The following is a 13,498-nucleotide window of genomic DNA, read 5'->3' as shown; positions in this document are numbered from 1 at the left end:
ACGGCAAAACCAATACAGTATTATAAAGTAAAATAAAAAATAATAAATATTTTATAAAAAGATAAAATGGGTATGTTTGGAAGAGGGATTTGCAGAGTGCTCTGACAGAGACGCCTCTGCCCTGTAAGGTCTGAGACAATGGGAGACAGGGCTCTCGGAAGCAGATCCAGGGCAGAATGGGGTAGCTGTAACTCTTGTTCCTCCCTCCCCATCTCAGTGTTTAACCATAAAAGCGGGAAAAAGGGAAGGTGGCCCTGGCGCCGATGGTTGACCTCACAAAGGGACATCACCATCTGTGTCAAAGCCCTCTACCCCCACCCACTGCCGGTTGTTATGATCCATCTAGGAATGGCAAGACCCTTGGAGCAGAAAATGATGCTACCAGAGCTTTGAATGTGGCCAAGTGGCACTTTAATTTGCCAAAAGCTAAGGCATCCACCCAGCTTCAGTAGTAGTTCTCAAGGACTGTTAGCAGCCCAAATTCCCTCAAAAGAATCCAAAAGCTTAGTAAGTCAGGGAGTGGCGGCAGCAGCTGAGGCCAAATTTTGAAAACTATGGTATCTGAAAGCTGAAGGAGGCAACAGCTTAGACCTCCTGGAAAGTAGGGCCTGGGCCCATCCTGTGTTTTGGGAAACCCGCAGAATAGCACTCTGCTCTGACAGTCACTTAAGCTAAGGTTGAAATGCTATGGATTTCATGGATTTGCTGCCAAAGGGTACAAAGTGGATAGGAAGATCAGCCATGAGCTTGTTCATTGTTCAAGCCAGGTACACAGGGATTCATCATACTGTTTTGTCTATTTTACAAACATATCTCAAACAAATGTGTGAGATTTCATGTAAAAAAAAAAAAAGTCAGGTGATGGATGCCAACCAACTAGCTCTTTCTCTGGTAAGCCCTCTTTTCCTATTCCATTTTCTCCATCTGGGTTCTAATAGCTAGTGTCACCTTGAGCAAATATTTCACCTCCACAAACCTCACTGCTTTTTCCAAACTGAGAGCAACTCTTAGACCAGGTCTTAGAACCCCTCTGGTTCTGCGATCTCTCAGTTAGTCTAGAGGAGGGGTGGCCAAACTGTAATCTGCAGACCAAACCCACCCACTGCCTGTTGTTATAAATGAAGCTTTGTTGAAACATGGCCACGCTCACTCGTTCCTGTGTTATCTATTACTGCTTTCGTGATATAATGGCAGAGTTAAGTAGCTGCATGAGAAACCACATGGCCTGCCAAGACTGGAACGTGTACTCCTGACTTAAAGAAAGTTTGCCGACTCCTGCTTTAGAGGACCTTGAAGAAAATTAAAGGGGGTTCAGGCATGCCCGTGTTCCTTTCCACCAACATTAAGCCTTCTCTTCTACTGTCCATTCATTGGGGAGAGAAAGTTGACTCCTCTGCCTGTGAAAAAGGAGGGAAGTTCTGAAAAAAGGAAGGGTTTATTGGCTCAGAGATCTCTCCATCACTTCTGGATCAAGCACAACATCGGGTACTCAAAGTGCTAATAGTGACATCTAGCAGCATGCACTTAAGGTTAAAAATCTGCTGAATACGCAGGAGGGCAATTTGAGGATTCTAAACTTTGGCCCCAGGAAAAAGCAACAGGAGGAAGCCCAAGATAGTCTGTACTTCGGGCAGACCAGAGAACTTCTGGAGGGAAAGCAGAGGGCCACTGACATCTGTTAAAACCAGGGTCAACGTCCTGTCCACCTAGTCAGAGTTTGATATTTTATGGACAGTCATATGGCAAGAAATGGTCCATCAGTTTGGCAACAAGAAAGGTAATGGGACCTACAGGGGCTGGGGGACCACCCTGACCACCTAACCCGTTCTCACAGCTTTCCCATCAATGTATGGAAAGCCACAAGGTCCCCGAGGCAAAGCACCACACCAAGAGGTAATACGTCTACACCAGGAAACGGACAGGACCAGTACTGTGGTCTCCGGGGTCCTGCCGGAAGGTGAGCTGTTCCATGTCACTCTCCAGCGCTCTACATGTCAGATCTGTGTGGTGGGAAAGAGTCCCAGGGGAGGGGACGGGACAAGGCTCTCAATTCATTCACCCTTGACTTTGGAACAAGGCCTTGGTGAGAGGTTGGTGGTCGAGTCAGGGGGAGATTGGGAAAGGAGGTGGTATTTTTTTTCCAATTTCAAATCTGACTCGGATGGGCACTGTAACCTCTTTCAGTGGCCCCCGTTTCTCGAGCACTAGTCTCCCATTTGAATACCAGAGAGACTGTTTCTGCCTCGCACTTCCTTCTTCAGAGGTACCAGCAAAGCCTCTAGGGAATCAGAGAGCATGGCAGAAAGGTCCAAGAGTCACGTGGACTACGGGCTTGTTGCTCCCGTCACAAAGGAACAGAGGCAAGCACTCTTGCTAGCTTAAAAAAGAGAGAAGGGGAAGGCAAAGATGCACACACCCAGATGCCTTCTGGAGACGCAGCTGTGAGAAGACAACCAGGCTCAGGGGTGGGGGGTGTCCGTTCCTCCAGGGCCGACAGTGCAGGGCAGCTGCCGCTCCCAAGAGCAGTGGCCTTCTCTGCGTGTGCTCCAGGAGGCACTGCCTAGTCATGCTGCCTGGTTAATCCCGGCTAACCGTCTGTAAGCTTAGCCAAAGCACATCTGACACTCTCAGAGCCACTCACCTGCCATGTTGGAAATGTTAACGTTCAGCCTTTTCGAGTTACAGGGCATTTTAAGAAAGAAAGAAAAAAGGGCAATCAACTCTTGTTTTGGCAACGGTAGGGGGTGGCATTTCTTTAATACCTAAGTCAAATGGGCAGAGGGGCCAGAAGGACTGATTTCTACGCTGCTGTCTGTAGTCAGGGCCACCGCAGCAGGGGGCAGTGCGTGTACAAACCGTGTGGGCAGAGCAGCGTGCGCTGCAGAACCGGAGGCGCTGGGCACTCCCCGCACCCTTCCTGAGCTCTTGACCTTCAAAGCACTTTACAGACAGAGCCTCAAGTGGACATGCTGTCTTCACAGAAGGCAAAGACTATAGGAACTGTCATAGTGTTCTTCCACTAAAAACCTGAGGGAGCGGAGACAGCCAGCCAGTGGAGTTGGGAAGAGGGCTGTGGGCCAGGAGCACTGTTCTCAGCAAAGCTGGAGAAGATCTGAGTCTGAGGGGAGAGAAGAGACACTCGCAGGCAGAGACGCTTCCCTGGGTCCTAGGACTGGCCCTGCCCTGGGTGCCAGTGGGCTCTGAGGTGAGCGGCCACCTGTCTCGGGGCTCTGATATTCTCCCGGTCAAAGGGAGAGCCTACCTTGCCAAACAGCCCGAAAGGCAGAGCTGAAGGTCAGTAAAGTGCTTTGAGGCGCCGGAGGAGAGAGGATGGTGATGTCAGGTGTCCCCAAAGCCTCCAGAAGGAGGGCTCTGGGTCGAGCCAGGCTCCCTGCTCTGACCCTGCTACGAGCGCCCTGCGTCTTCTGAGACCGGAGCCGAGACTGCCTAGAAGGCCCAAGCCTTCTGCGTCTCCGCCCTGGAGCCAGACACCCAGGCGGCGCCTAGGCTTTGTCCCTGGTCACACGAGGAGGCCCAGTGAGACAGCAGGGTCTAAGCCAAGTGGCCGAGCATCATGAGATAACCCAGACCGCTTCAAATGATGTCTCCCTGAGGGCAGCAAGAGCTCTGCTAACCTGCTCCTCCTCACTCCCTTTCCAGAGGCCTACGACCCTGGCACCCAGGCTCCCTGTGCCACCCGCCTCCCCGCAGGCCCTGGACCCAGCTGGTGCTGGAGACATGGCTCCTCCCTTACCTCGAGAGATGGTCCCTCCAGGGGCAGGGTTGACACACATGGGTGGAAGACGGGGTGGAGGAAGTTTGCACTGACGCTGCCTGTGTTGGGCCCGATCTGGGGAAAGAGAGAGGGCATCAGGGCGACGAGGTCTCACCCCTCACCATTACAGACCCCTGCAATGACTCACCCCAGAGCACCCAGGAGGAGCTCTGGGCAACAGGACAGCACCTGGAGCCAGTCACAGGTTCTGAGAAACAGTGCCACCAACACCGCTCAGAAAGAAGGCAGCTGTTTTATAGATACAGACGCAATACGTGACAGCCTCAGTTCCCCTCGGCTCTCCAATAAGCCCCCACAGTGCCCCAGTTCTTCCAGACCCTCCGTGAGTGTAATGCCCACCCCATAAGCTTCTCCATAGTCTCGTGGTACCAAGCAAATCGGCAGGGTTCTTCCACTTATGGGAACTATCCCTGCATCTGCTATAGGCTCCCCATATGAGCCACCGGATCCCAAATTACTCTCTCTCTCTACAAACTGGGGAGGGAAGGGACTACTTGACTCCTGGTGTCCTCCCCAAGAGCCAGTATCAGATCCACACTTTCTAGTCTTCTCTTTCTTGAAGCTAATGATTTACCATTCCAAATATTTCCATTCACTCGGAGACTAAATACTATCCATCAGTGACCTATAAAGTACATTTTTAGGAAGTTCCAAATTTTCGATATACACAAACTAAAATTAAAATGCTCACTGAGCATTCCATGGGAAGGTGGAAATCTATGGCTAAGGAAGGTGTAAGGTCTTTAAAACCACCTAAGTGGTGACAACATCAGAGAACACCAGTCTGGGGGGAAAGGTGCATGAGCTCTCTGTTCTCCGCCCCACAGGTTTTGCTACAATAAATGGGGGAGAAAAGGAGCAGGGAGAGACAGTCACACACACTCTGCACACTTGAGAAACAGCCCACAGTGCAAAAATGTTGCCTCTATCACGCAAATTAGCTCATATATGATTGGCAAATGTGGGGGAATGACATCAGTGAAATGTAAGAACCTTTGGTTCAAATCTAATTCTGCTAAGGCAAAGGAACTGAAAGGTGGGAGTGGAATGACCATTTTCAACAGAAGTAAAAGCCCCTTCAGCTTTATTTTTTTTTAATTAAAGTCAAGTGCCTGCAGGGGATCGAGGTGGTAGACACACAGGTGCTCACTATACAAGTGCTTCAACATTTCAGTATTTCTGAAATTTTTCTCATAGTACAGTGTTGGGGGAAGCACTGACTTGCACTCAAGGCCCCCTCCCCTACATTCCCAGCAGCACTCTCTGCTTCAGGGTTAGCCCCGCAGGGCTCAGGGCTCCGCCTCCGTCTCAGCAGCTGCCACTCTGCTTTCTGAAGGCTCCTTGTACATTTTCAGCATTACACTAAGCCGCCTGCCTCGGTGGGCCAAAGCTCCTTCCTAGTCGCCCGTGACAGTTTGGTCATCTCCTGGTCATATTGCCAGTGTATTGCCTCAACTCTATTTCTGCCATGCTGCTGCTGCTGCTAAGTCGCTTCAGTCGTGTCCGACTCTGAGTGACTCCATAGATGGCAGCCCACCAGGCTCCCCCGTCCCTGGGACTCTCCAGGCAAGAACACTGGAGTGGGTTGCCATTTCCTTCTCCAGTGCATGAAAGTGAAAAGTGAAAGGGAAGTCGCTCAGTCGTGTCCAACTCTTCAAGACCCCATGGACTGCAGCCTACCAGGCTCCTCCATCCATGGCATTTTCCAGGCAAGAGTACTGGAGTTGGGTGCCATTGCCTTCTCCGATTTCTGCCATAAACCCTCTTAAAACATTATATATAGGTGTGTGATTTTGCGGAAAACACAGGTGGAGTCACAGCAGACATGCTGTTACTTCTGGAACCAAGAGCCTAAGATCAAGGTTTATCTTGGAATTAATTCTGGCTCTGTCTTGAAGCTAAGGTTGTAAACTGAACCTTTCCTTTCCTGATTGAGGAAGGTCTTCATTCATATCCAAGGGTGCTGGCTTGGGGGAAAAAAAAAGAATAAGTAATTTGACGATTATGTTATTCCATTAAGCATTTCCAGTAACTGGGGGAAGGTTGTTACAATTCCACAACAACATCACACAGTCCTCTTCTGACCACTGGAGCTGGAGGAAAACTGCACATTCTTGAGGTTGATATGGTATTTTTCAAAGTTTTTTGTGGACTGTAAAAGAAAGACTCAGCTTGCCCTTTGTGGCATGCGTCTGATGGCATTACAGCTGAGACAAGAAAACTGTTAAGATGCTGGCAAAGTTAATAACAGGTTAGTTACCAGGCACACAAGTTTTCTAGTTGGCAGACGTTGGCAGCTTTGTTTAATTACATAATAGGAAAGATGGTAGCCACAAGACCCACTGGGCCACTGTCTATAATGCTACAGGGAATTGCTAGGGCCATTACCTTCAGAACCATAAAAAGTCCCAGCCCACTGAGAACATAAACCCCTGAGTACCAGAAATCGTCTCTGAAACACACCTATCTCCACCCTAGTGGCTTGTACACAGCAGGTCCTCAGTTTTGCAGCCATACAGCACACTGCATATTGCAGCTAGGCTGTCACTCTCCAGAAAAGCATGAGCTATGTGGCTGTTACCCCAAACAGATCAACTCACATTTATCAAGTGCCTGCCAACCCATGGCTAAGGGCCAGGGACAGACTACAACCAAAAGCTTTTCATGTATCACCTCTGTCTTCACTGCACCCCTGAAGGTAGGGAAACAGGTAAGTTAACACCTTGTTAGTGTTAATGGGGACCAAATTGGAACCCTAGCCAGTTTGACTCAAACTTTACACCATGTTAACATTTTCTCTCAAGATTCATAATGCCCTAGGGAGCGCATAATTTCACCACGAGAAACAAAGAAACACAGAAAAACTCCCTAGGAGATAAAGAAGTGCTATACAACAATGAGTGTCACAAGGCTGGGCGTGTGTGTGCTAAGTCGCTCAGCCATGTCCAACTCTTTGTGACCCCGTGGACTGTAGCCCGCCAGGCTTCTCTGTCCATGGGATTTCCCAGGCAAGAATGCTGGGAGTGGGTTGGGTGGGTTGCCATGCTCTTCTGTGGGGGATCTTCCCGACCCAGGAATCAAAACCGTGTCTCTTTCATCCCCTACATTGGCAGGTGGGTTCTTTACCACTAGTGCCAACTGGGAGGCCCATCATGACCAACTGTCAAGGTCGTGATGCAAGCCAAGCACGAGAGCCACATTCAGAAGACAGGAGAAGGTATTCAGCCTCACAGCCACGAAAAGATAGGTCTGCCTGAAGGAAAATATTCAAATAAACGACTCTCTCTGATTAATGGTTTTCCTAAAGACCTTCAAGCATAAGACAGCTCTTGGTAAAAATACTAAACTGTGTGGAAAGCAAGGCCCCAAATTCAGACTGTGTCTGATTACTATGTCCTCAAACTACTTAATACCATGGATTTGTGAATTTACCAGGTGTCAGGCACTGTTCTAAGCTCTTTATACATATTAACTCATCTGATCCTTAGAATAACCCTATGACCACTTAGATAGTGAAGAAGAAGGCACAGCAAGGCTTGGTCTCCACCCAAGCCTCCTGGGCCAGTGAGACACAGAAGCGTGATGTAAATTGGGCATCGGGGTCGGCAGCTTTGGCTCAGTCAGGTTCTGCTGCCTCCCACTAAGATGAGTGCTAACAGTGTCACCCCTGATGGAAAACCGCTTGAACAAATCAATTTCCAGCCTAGAAAGTGAAGTCAAAAAGGCTAGAAAGCAAATTTGCCCCGAAACTCTCTCACCTGGTACCATGTCCCTACCACAGTGAGGAGGATGAGGACTCTAATTTTATTGGGCTGTCCATCTCTTTAAGAAATCAGTATTGTTAATTCAGACACTCCCACCAGGAGAGAACCCATTTTCATCCAACTGTTACAAGTGGGTGGACATCAACACCCACTGATGAGGAGATAAACGCAGGGCAGTTAAATGCACTTAATTTTTAGCTCAAAATGTGCTGTCCACGTTCATCTCAAGTTCAGTGTTTTCCTATTAGACAGAGTTAACCAACACAATGAGGAAGACAAAAATTAGTTTTTTCATGAAGTATGGAAACAGATGGGGCGGCTGGAAACGAACAAGGAGACAGGAAGAGGTGGCTCTGAGATCTGGAACATCCATCCTCCTTTTGGCCCTATTCAGTGAGCGACAGAGGGCACCACCTGGCCAAGGTTTTCCAGGCTTCCAGGGACACCAGTCAGAGAGGAGACACAACTGGGAGGATCTTTTTCATCAGCAGTTACAGACGGTCTGTTACGGTTCTCATTTATTTGTCAAATATGTACAGATAGGAGGCTCATGGTCAGCTTTAATACAGGTGACAGACATTTTACTCCTTACTCCCTTAAAGGAGAAAAGTCACGCACCTGTCTAAGATACACAATGCCTTTGCGATCTGGTGCCTCGAATCTTCACCAGCTATACCACTTTCTACGAGAAGCTCTTGGACACTGTCCTCTCGCCCTGCCATGGCTCAACTCTGCTACTGCTTATGCAACTCTCTCACCCCAGCTGCTGCAGGACACTGATTTCAAGTCTTGCGGCAACTTCTCTAACCACTAATAAAAAACATTGACTCAGTCCACTTCCACCAGCTTTTACTGAGGTCTGTTATGTGCAAAACGCTATGCCACGTACCATGGATGATAAAAGAGCTCAACAGGCCCTGGCTGCAGGGAGCTTCTAATCTAGTGAGGCAATGAGTAGTTCAGAGAGAGGATGCATGACGAAGTACAGAGGCGGCACTGAGGAAATCAGAAAGGAGAGAGACTGTTTTTGGTTGATAGAATTAAGAAAGGTTCACAGAGGAAATGGTGTAAAACACTGGCCTAGAAAAACAGCTGGATTTCAGTAAGCAGTGGATATGTACCGGAGGGATTTTCACAGGCTTCACAGCTGACCATCACAGGGAAGACAGGCCTGAGGCCACAAGTGCAGTCACACCCTTACCTTTTCTGAATGAGTCCAGGCTGAACATTTCTGGCCAGGAGGGAAAGCTGGAATCCTAAGAAGAAGGAGGGCCGAAAAAAAGTGGTTAACATTCTTGGTTCAGGAACCATAGAGCAGATTTCAGTAACACAGAGAGCACTGTACAAAACACAAGAGAAATGAAGCTCTTCACTAATGAGCCCCAACTGCTTCCAGTCTTAAGGATGGAAGGGCCACCTCCACTATTGAGTAATTACATGTCTTTGCTTCTAATTGAGAGCTTCCTTCTTTTCTCTGTCCTAAACTCCATGATCCCTCCTAAACAGAAGGGGATGATTTCATCACGAGAGACACATATTTCCACCTCATCACAATACTTGCAGTTATCCTGGGACGTGTGGGAAGAAAGGAAATCCTACATGACCCCTTTTCTCATATGGCGTCAGGAAATGGGACTGATGATCGCCTTATGGACAAACTGGTGTACTGGGCTTTCAGAAAACCTAGTCAAGCCCCCAAGGAATGGGACTTGACTGACAGTATCAAAGAGTGATTCAAAACAAAAGGCTTTTCAAGGCGGAACCTCTATGAAATAACAAATGTTAAAGTTAAAGTTCAACTGCCGGTCAAAAACGTTGGTGCATTTTGCTCATTAGTACATTTAACTAGGAATATACCTAGAGACTCCAAAACACGCATGTACACAAAAGTAACACCTCTGGCGTAACGGTTTTGTTTTAAAAAACACTCCAACTCCACACTTACAGACTTACAGAGTCTTAACCGCTGGACTGCCGGGGAAGTCCCCACAGGTTTTAATACTGTCTGTACTACTCCTGTCTCAGCGCAGTAACCCTATGCGGCATTAGTTTAAAAACATCTAACACATTTTAGCAAATCACGATGATGTGCAAATCCAACGTGACTGGGAGTCTAACGGTGCCTACACTCCTGCTCCTGCCTGCTATTCCCTCTCATTCTCAAATCGTGGGGGGGTGGGGGTGGAGGGCTGACCTGGGGACGAATCTTTCAGGTCCATAGCAGGTCTGCCCTGATGGCCTCCTCTCCCCCAGGGATGCCGGAAATTTCAGCCGATAGGATATGGTAGCTCAGAGAGAAAACTTCAATACAATATCAACAATGATACAATTTACTTTAATCAGTTACATTCTATAGATTCTTTCTATCCAAATTAAAAGAAAAAAGGTGGAATTTGAGATTCTGATTTTAAAGAAAATCTGAATATTATACAATCTAAAACATCTAAGTGATTGTTAATTTAAGAATCGATACTTTCTTGCTAAGACGTTTTCAGTTTATTTGCTTGTAAATAGACTTGGTTTTGCTTTCAAAAAGCCCCTGATCCTCTCTATGCCAACCAAGGCTCATATGACACTCTTTTCCTGTATCAGTCTTAAAGAATATATATGATGAGATTCAAGATAGCATCTTTTAGAGATACTTCACAGGAAATATCATAGAAATCTAAAAGAAAATTGCCTTTGCTGTTATACAGTATTTATGTTAGAAACCTTTGTGGTTTAGAGTTTCTCTTAAATAATCTAGAGAAAAGTAAAATAATATTATGTCAAGATTTCTTGCATAATGAAACACCACCTAACTCCAGACAGAGTTTCTCTGAGATGATTCAAGGATAGAGAGAGAGTATAATTTTAAATGATACCCTTCTTCCAAGACAGTCACAAATGGATTTAACACATGCCTTTTGCTTCACAGTGTGGCTGAGCAGGAGAGCCACCACTGCTCTGTGTGTGTGACTAAATCAACTTACCTTACAAGAGCAGTGACAGTCTCTGATTTTGTATCCTTTTGAACTGGAGCTGAATTCTCTCTTTGCTATTCCTCATCACGAGGCTGGGCCTCCTCCTGGGAAGTACAACGCTGGGTCACTAAAGTGATGGCCCCCACAGGGGAAGAAAGTTGTTCCGGACCATTGAAATTCATCTACTAACTCTAACACACAAGGACAAGTTTTGTTAGTGGCGTGAAACACACATCGTACACTTTGGCCTCACTTCAGGACCAGCCATGACCCACTCTCTATACCCATCAAGTTGTGAGCTGTCCTATATCCGAACCTGTAAGATACCAAGAAATATAATGTCATGGTAAAGAAGGATGTACAGTCCTGAAAGCATTTTCTGCAAGCCCAGAGCAAAACTTGCTTCAGTTTTGAGTTCGACTCCCCTATGACTATAATAGAAACCTATCTAAGTGAGATAAAGAAGCTCTTTCAGGTTGTGAAAACAAGACTGTTAAGTACCATTTGTATTGGTAAAAGTACCATTTACAAAGTACTTCCACAGATTTTATCTCACTTAATCTGTTTCCCCGGAGAAGGAAATGGAGGCAGATTTTCCCAGAGAAGTTTACACAACCTGCTCAGGATGCCATAACTGCCTCAGGGCAGAATGCAAATCGCAGTTAAGGTACTGAGCTCCTAAGTTTTCTATGCTTATACTATACTACTTACTTCCATGATGTCACGCTGTTGCCTACAAGGTCCATGGTTCATTCTTTGAAGACTGTTTTATACTGACATCTTCAAAGGTTGAAAGAGGCAAGAAGGTCCACCTGATAAACTTTGGACCACAGTTCCACAAATTAAAACACTTTGAGAGTAAGTATCTTTTCAAGGTAAAGGGGCAATCTACACAGCAGAAAACACAACAAAGGGTGTATTTTATGCACCTAAAACAGCTACATAGATAAACAGCACTATGGAAATCCGAAATACTGTATCACGGGGAAAAAAAATCTCCCTCCTGGAAACTCCAAGACTTAAGTGTAAATTATAAGATGTAGTCAAGACCCACAATGGCAGTGGAATTATCGCCTTCAAAGAAACTGCAAGGGAAGCCGTCAAACAATGTCTCATTTCGTTCTGACCAGTTCAGTTGCAACCAAAAACAGGTTGAGAATCTGCAACTGGCCATTTGCAGTCCACTTGCTAAAGTGTATGACAAGCCCCTGTGGATGGGGATTGCAAAGTGGACAAACTCCGCCTTGCAAAATCATAATTAAGGTGACCAGTGTTGCTACACGAGGACTAGCCAGACAGCATGCTAACGCCATACTCCTGGCTCAGGGGTTCTGAGGACTCCTGGGACTCCAGATCACTGCAAACAAAGGACCCAACATGCATTAGGTCTTCCCCTGCAAAATGGGGCAAGTCGCCACTAGCAAACAAAGAACATCTCACCCCTTGGCCTCCCCAAGTGACAAGGTCGGTGCAAAAGGGGGCAAACCAGGGGGGCCCGAATGCACCAGGCCTCCTTTTGGACGAACGGTCCAGGCGGCACGGGGGCAGACAAAGGTCCCAGGGCACTCCGGGGGCTTCCTCCAGGCCCTGCCTCGGGGAAACAGAGCATCCCCTGAGGCGGAGGCGTCGTTGCGCCAATCGAGCGGCTTCTCCCGCGGCCCCCGCGGTGCCCCTGGCTACGAGGCCCGCCCTGGCGGACCGGTCTGGCCCCCGCCCCCGCCCCGCCTCCATGGCAACGGCAGGCCGAGGCCTGGCTGCTCAAGGCTCGGCCCGGCCGGCTTCCCGGGCAGGCCTAGGATGCCCGGCCTGCTCCTCGGGCCCGCCCGCTTCTCCGCCCCACTCTCAGCCAAGCCGGCGGTCGGACCCGGACCCACTGCTCGCGCTGACCACCCCCGGCCGCGGGAAGCTCCTCGGGGGTGGGGGCACGAAAGGGGAGAATTAAAAGCCCAATTCACCTGTTGTTACAGATGTGAAACAAGCCTCGATGCACCGCGCATGAGCCGCGGGCCCCCCCAACCACGGCCGGACTACAACTCCCACCAGCGGCGGCGCGGCCCCTTCCGGGTCCCGTGGCGGAAGTCCCGCCGGCTGCCGGCGTTCGGCGCCCCGCGCCGCCCCCGCCCCCCAGCAACCCCGCCTTCCGCGCTCGATCCCCGCGTCTTCGCGGCTCTTGAGCAAGGTCCCCCTAGCCTGGGGCTCGCAGTGGCCGCCCAGGGCTCACGCCCCCGGGCGGCCAACCCGCGGCGAGACCCACCCCCACCCCCACCCCCGAAGCCGGGTCCAATGGCGGCCGGGCGAGGCGGGACTTCCGTCAGGGTAAAGCGAAGGGGGCGGGCGCGCGGGGGGCTCTGGGGCCTCCGAGGGGGCGAGTGTGAGCCGCTCGGCTCTCACAGAGGCTTCGCCTCCGGGCTGTGAGAGCGGGAGGGCCTTCGGGTCGTCTGCGCGCCCGCCCCGCGCCTCCCGCTGCTAGTGAGCTCACAGGGCTCGAATCAGGGCTGAGCCGGGAACGAAATCCATCCCGCTCGAGTCCTGGGCTCGCACCCGCCTTCTTCGCCGCGGCTCGTTGCCACCCCTCTTCTAGCTTCTCCATCTCCCTCTCCCCACCCCGCCTCAGATCTTGTTTCTTCAGGGAGATGATGAGAATTTTTGCCTCACGAGATTGTTACGAGGGTGAAATCTACGTGATGGCGCGTCGGAAACAGTACTCCGCTAGGGAAAGGACCAGGGGGCCCCTGCAGGTCGGAGTGCTGCTGGGCGGCTGTGAAGGTCACGCCCCCTCCCTCTCCGCCCTCACGGCTCAGAAGTGAGAAAGGGCCTTAAGCTCTGTTCTGTCCTCGAAGTGAGGCTACTCCTGTGTGAGTTCAGTGAATTCCAGCTTCAAAAGGAGAAATCTCGGTAGGGGATAGCTCTGAAGCTGGGTCACCATTTTCAGCTGGAAGGACTTAAAATGTGCTTTTAAGATGTGGCCATATCCC

The 13,498-nt window shown here is 49.3% G+C and overlaps 1 protein-coding gene across 10 annotated transcripts in view; it reads right to left on the bottom strand.

Annotated features, from left to right (window-relative positions):
- Positions 1 to 12,541, bottom strand: part of DHX30 (DExH-box helicase 30) — a 28,870-nt gene extending 16,329 nt beyond the window's left edge. Inside the window, exons 1-7 of one of the 10 annotated variants that reach the window (XM_052654664.1) lie at positions 12,479 to 12,517; positions 11,235 to 11,343; positions 10,533 to 10,714; positions 9,755 to 9,861; positions 8,762 to 8,816; positions 3,755 to 3,850; positions 2,642 to 2,670 (exon numbers count right to left, since the gene is read on the bottom strand). In XM_052654664.1, coding sequence (XP_052510624.1) covers positions 2,642 to 2,670; positions 3,755 to 3,850; positions 8,762 to 8,816; positions 9,755 to 9,779 — 205 coding nt within the window. In that variant the 5' untranslated portion in view covers positions 9,780 to 9,861; positions 10,533 to 10,714; positions 11,235 to 11,343; positions 12,479 to 12,517. Of the gene's footprint in view, positions 1 to 2,641; positions 2,671 to 3,754; positions 3,851 to 8,449; positions 8,557 to 8,761; positions 8,817 to 9,754; positions 9,862 to 10,532; positions 10,715 to 10,763; positions 10,840 to 11,234; positions 11,344 to 12,478 lie in introns of those variants that run through there. The other 9 variants (XM_052654589.1, XM_052655270.1, XM_052654752.1 and 6 more) reach the window with 9 other exon arrangements.
- Between the last annotated feature and the right edge of the window lie 957 nt (positions 12,542 to 13,498).

The sequence above is a fragment of the Budorcas taxicolor genome, chromosome 1, assembly GCF_023091745.1.
Source record: "Budorcas taxicolor isolate Tak-1 chromosome 1, Takin1.1, whole genome shotgun sequence".
NCBI classification, from domain to species: Eukaryota; Metazoa; Chordata; class Mammalia; order Artiodactyla; family Bovidae; genus Budorcas; species Budorcas taxicolor.
Note: the sequence above shows the minus strand (reverse complement) of the source record. Positions and strands in the feature narration are given on the sequence as shown.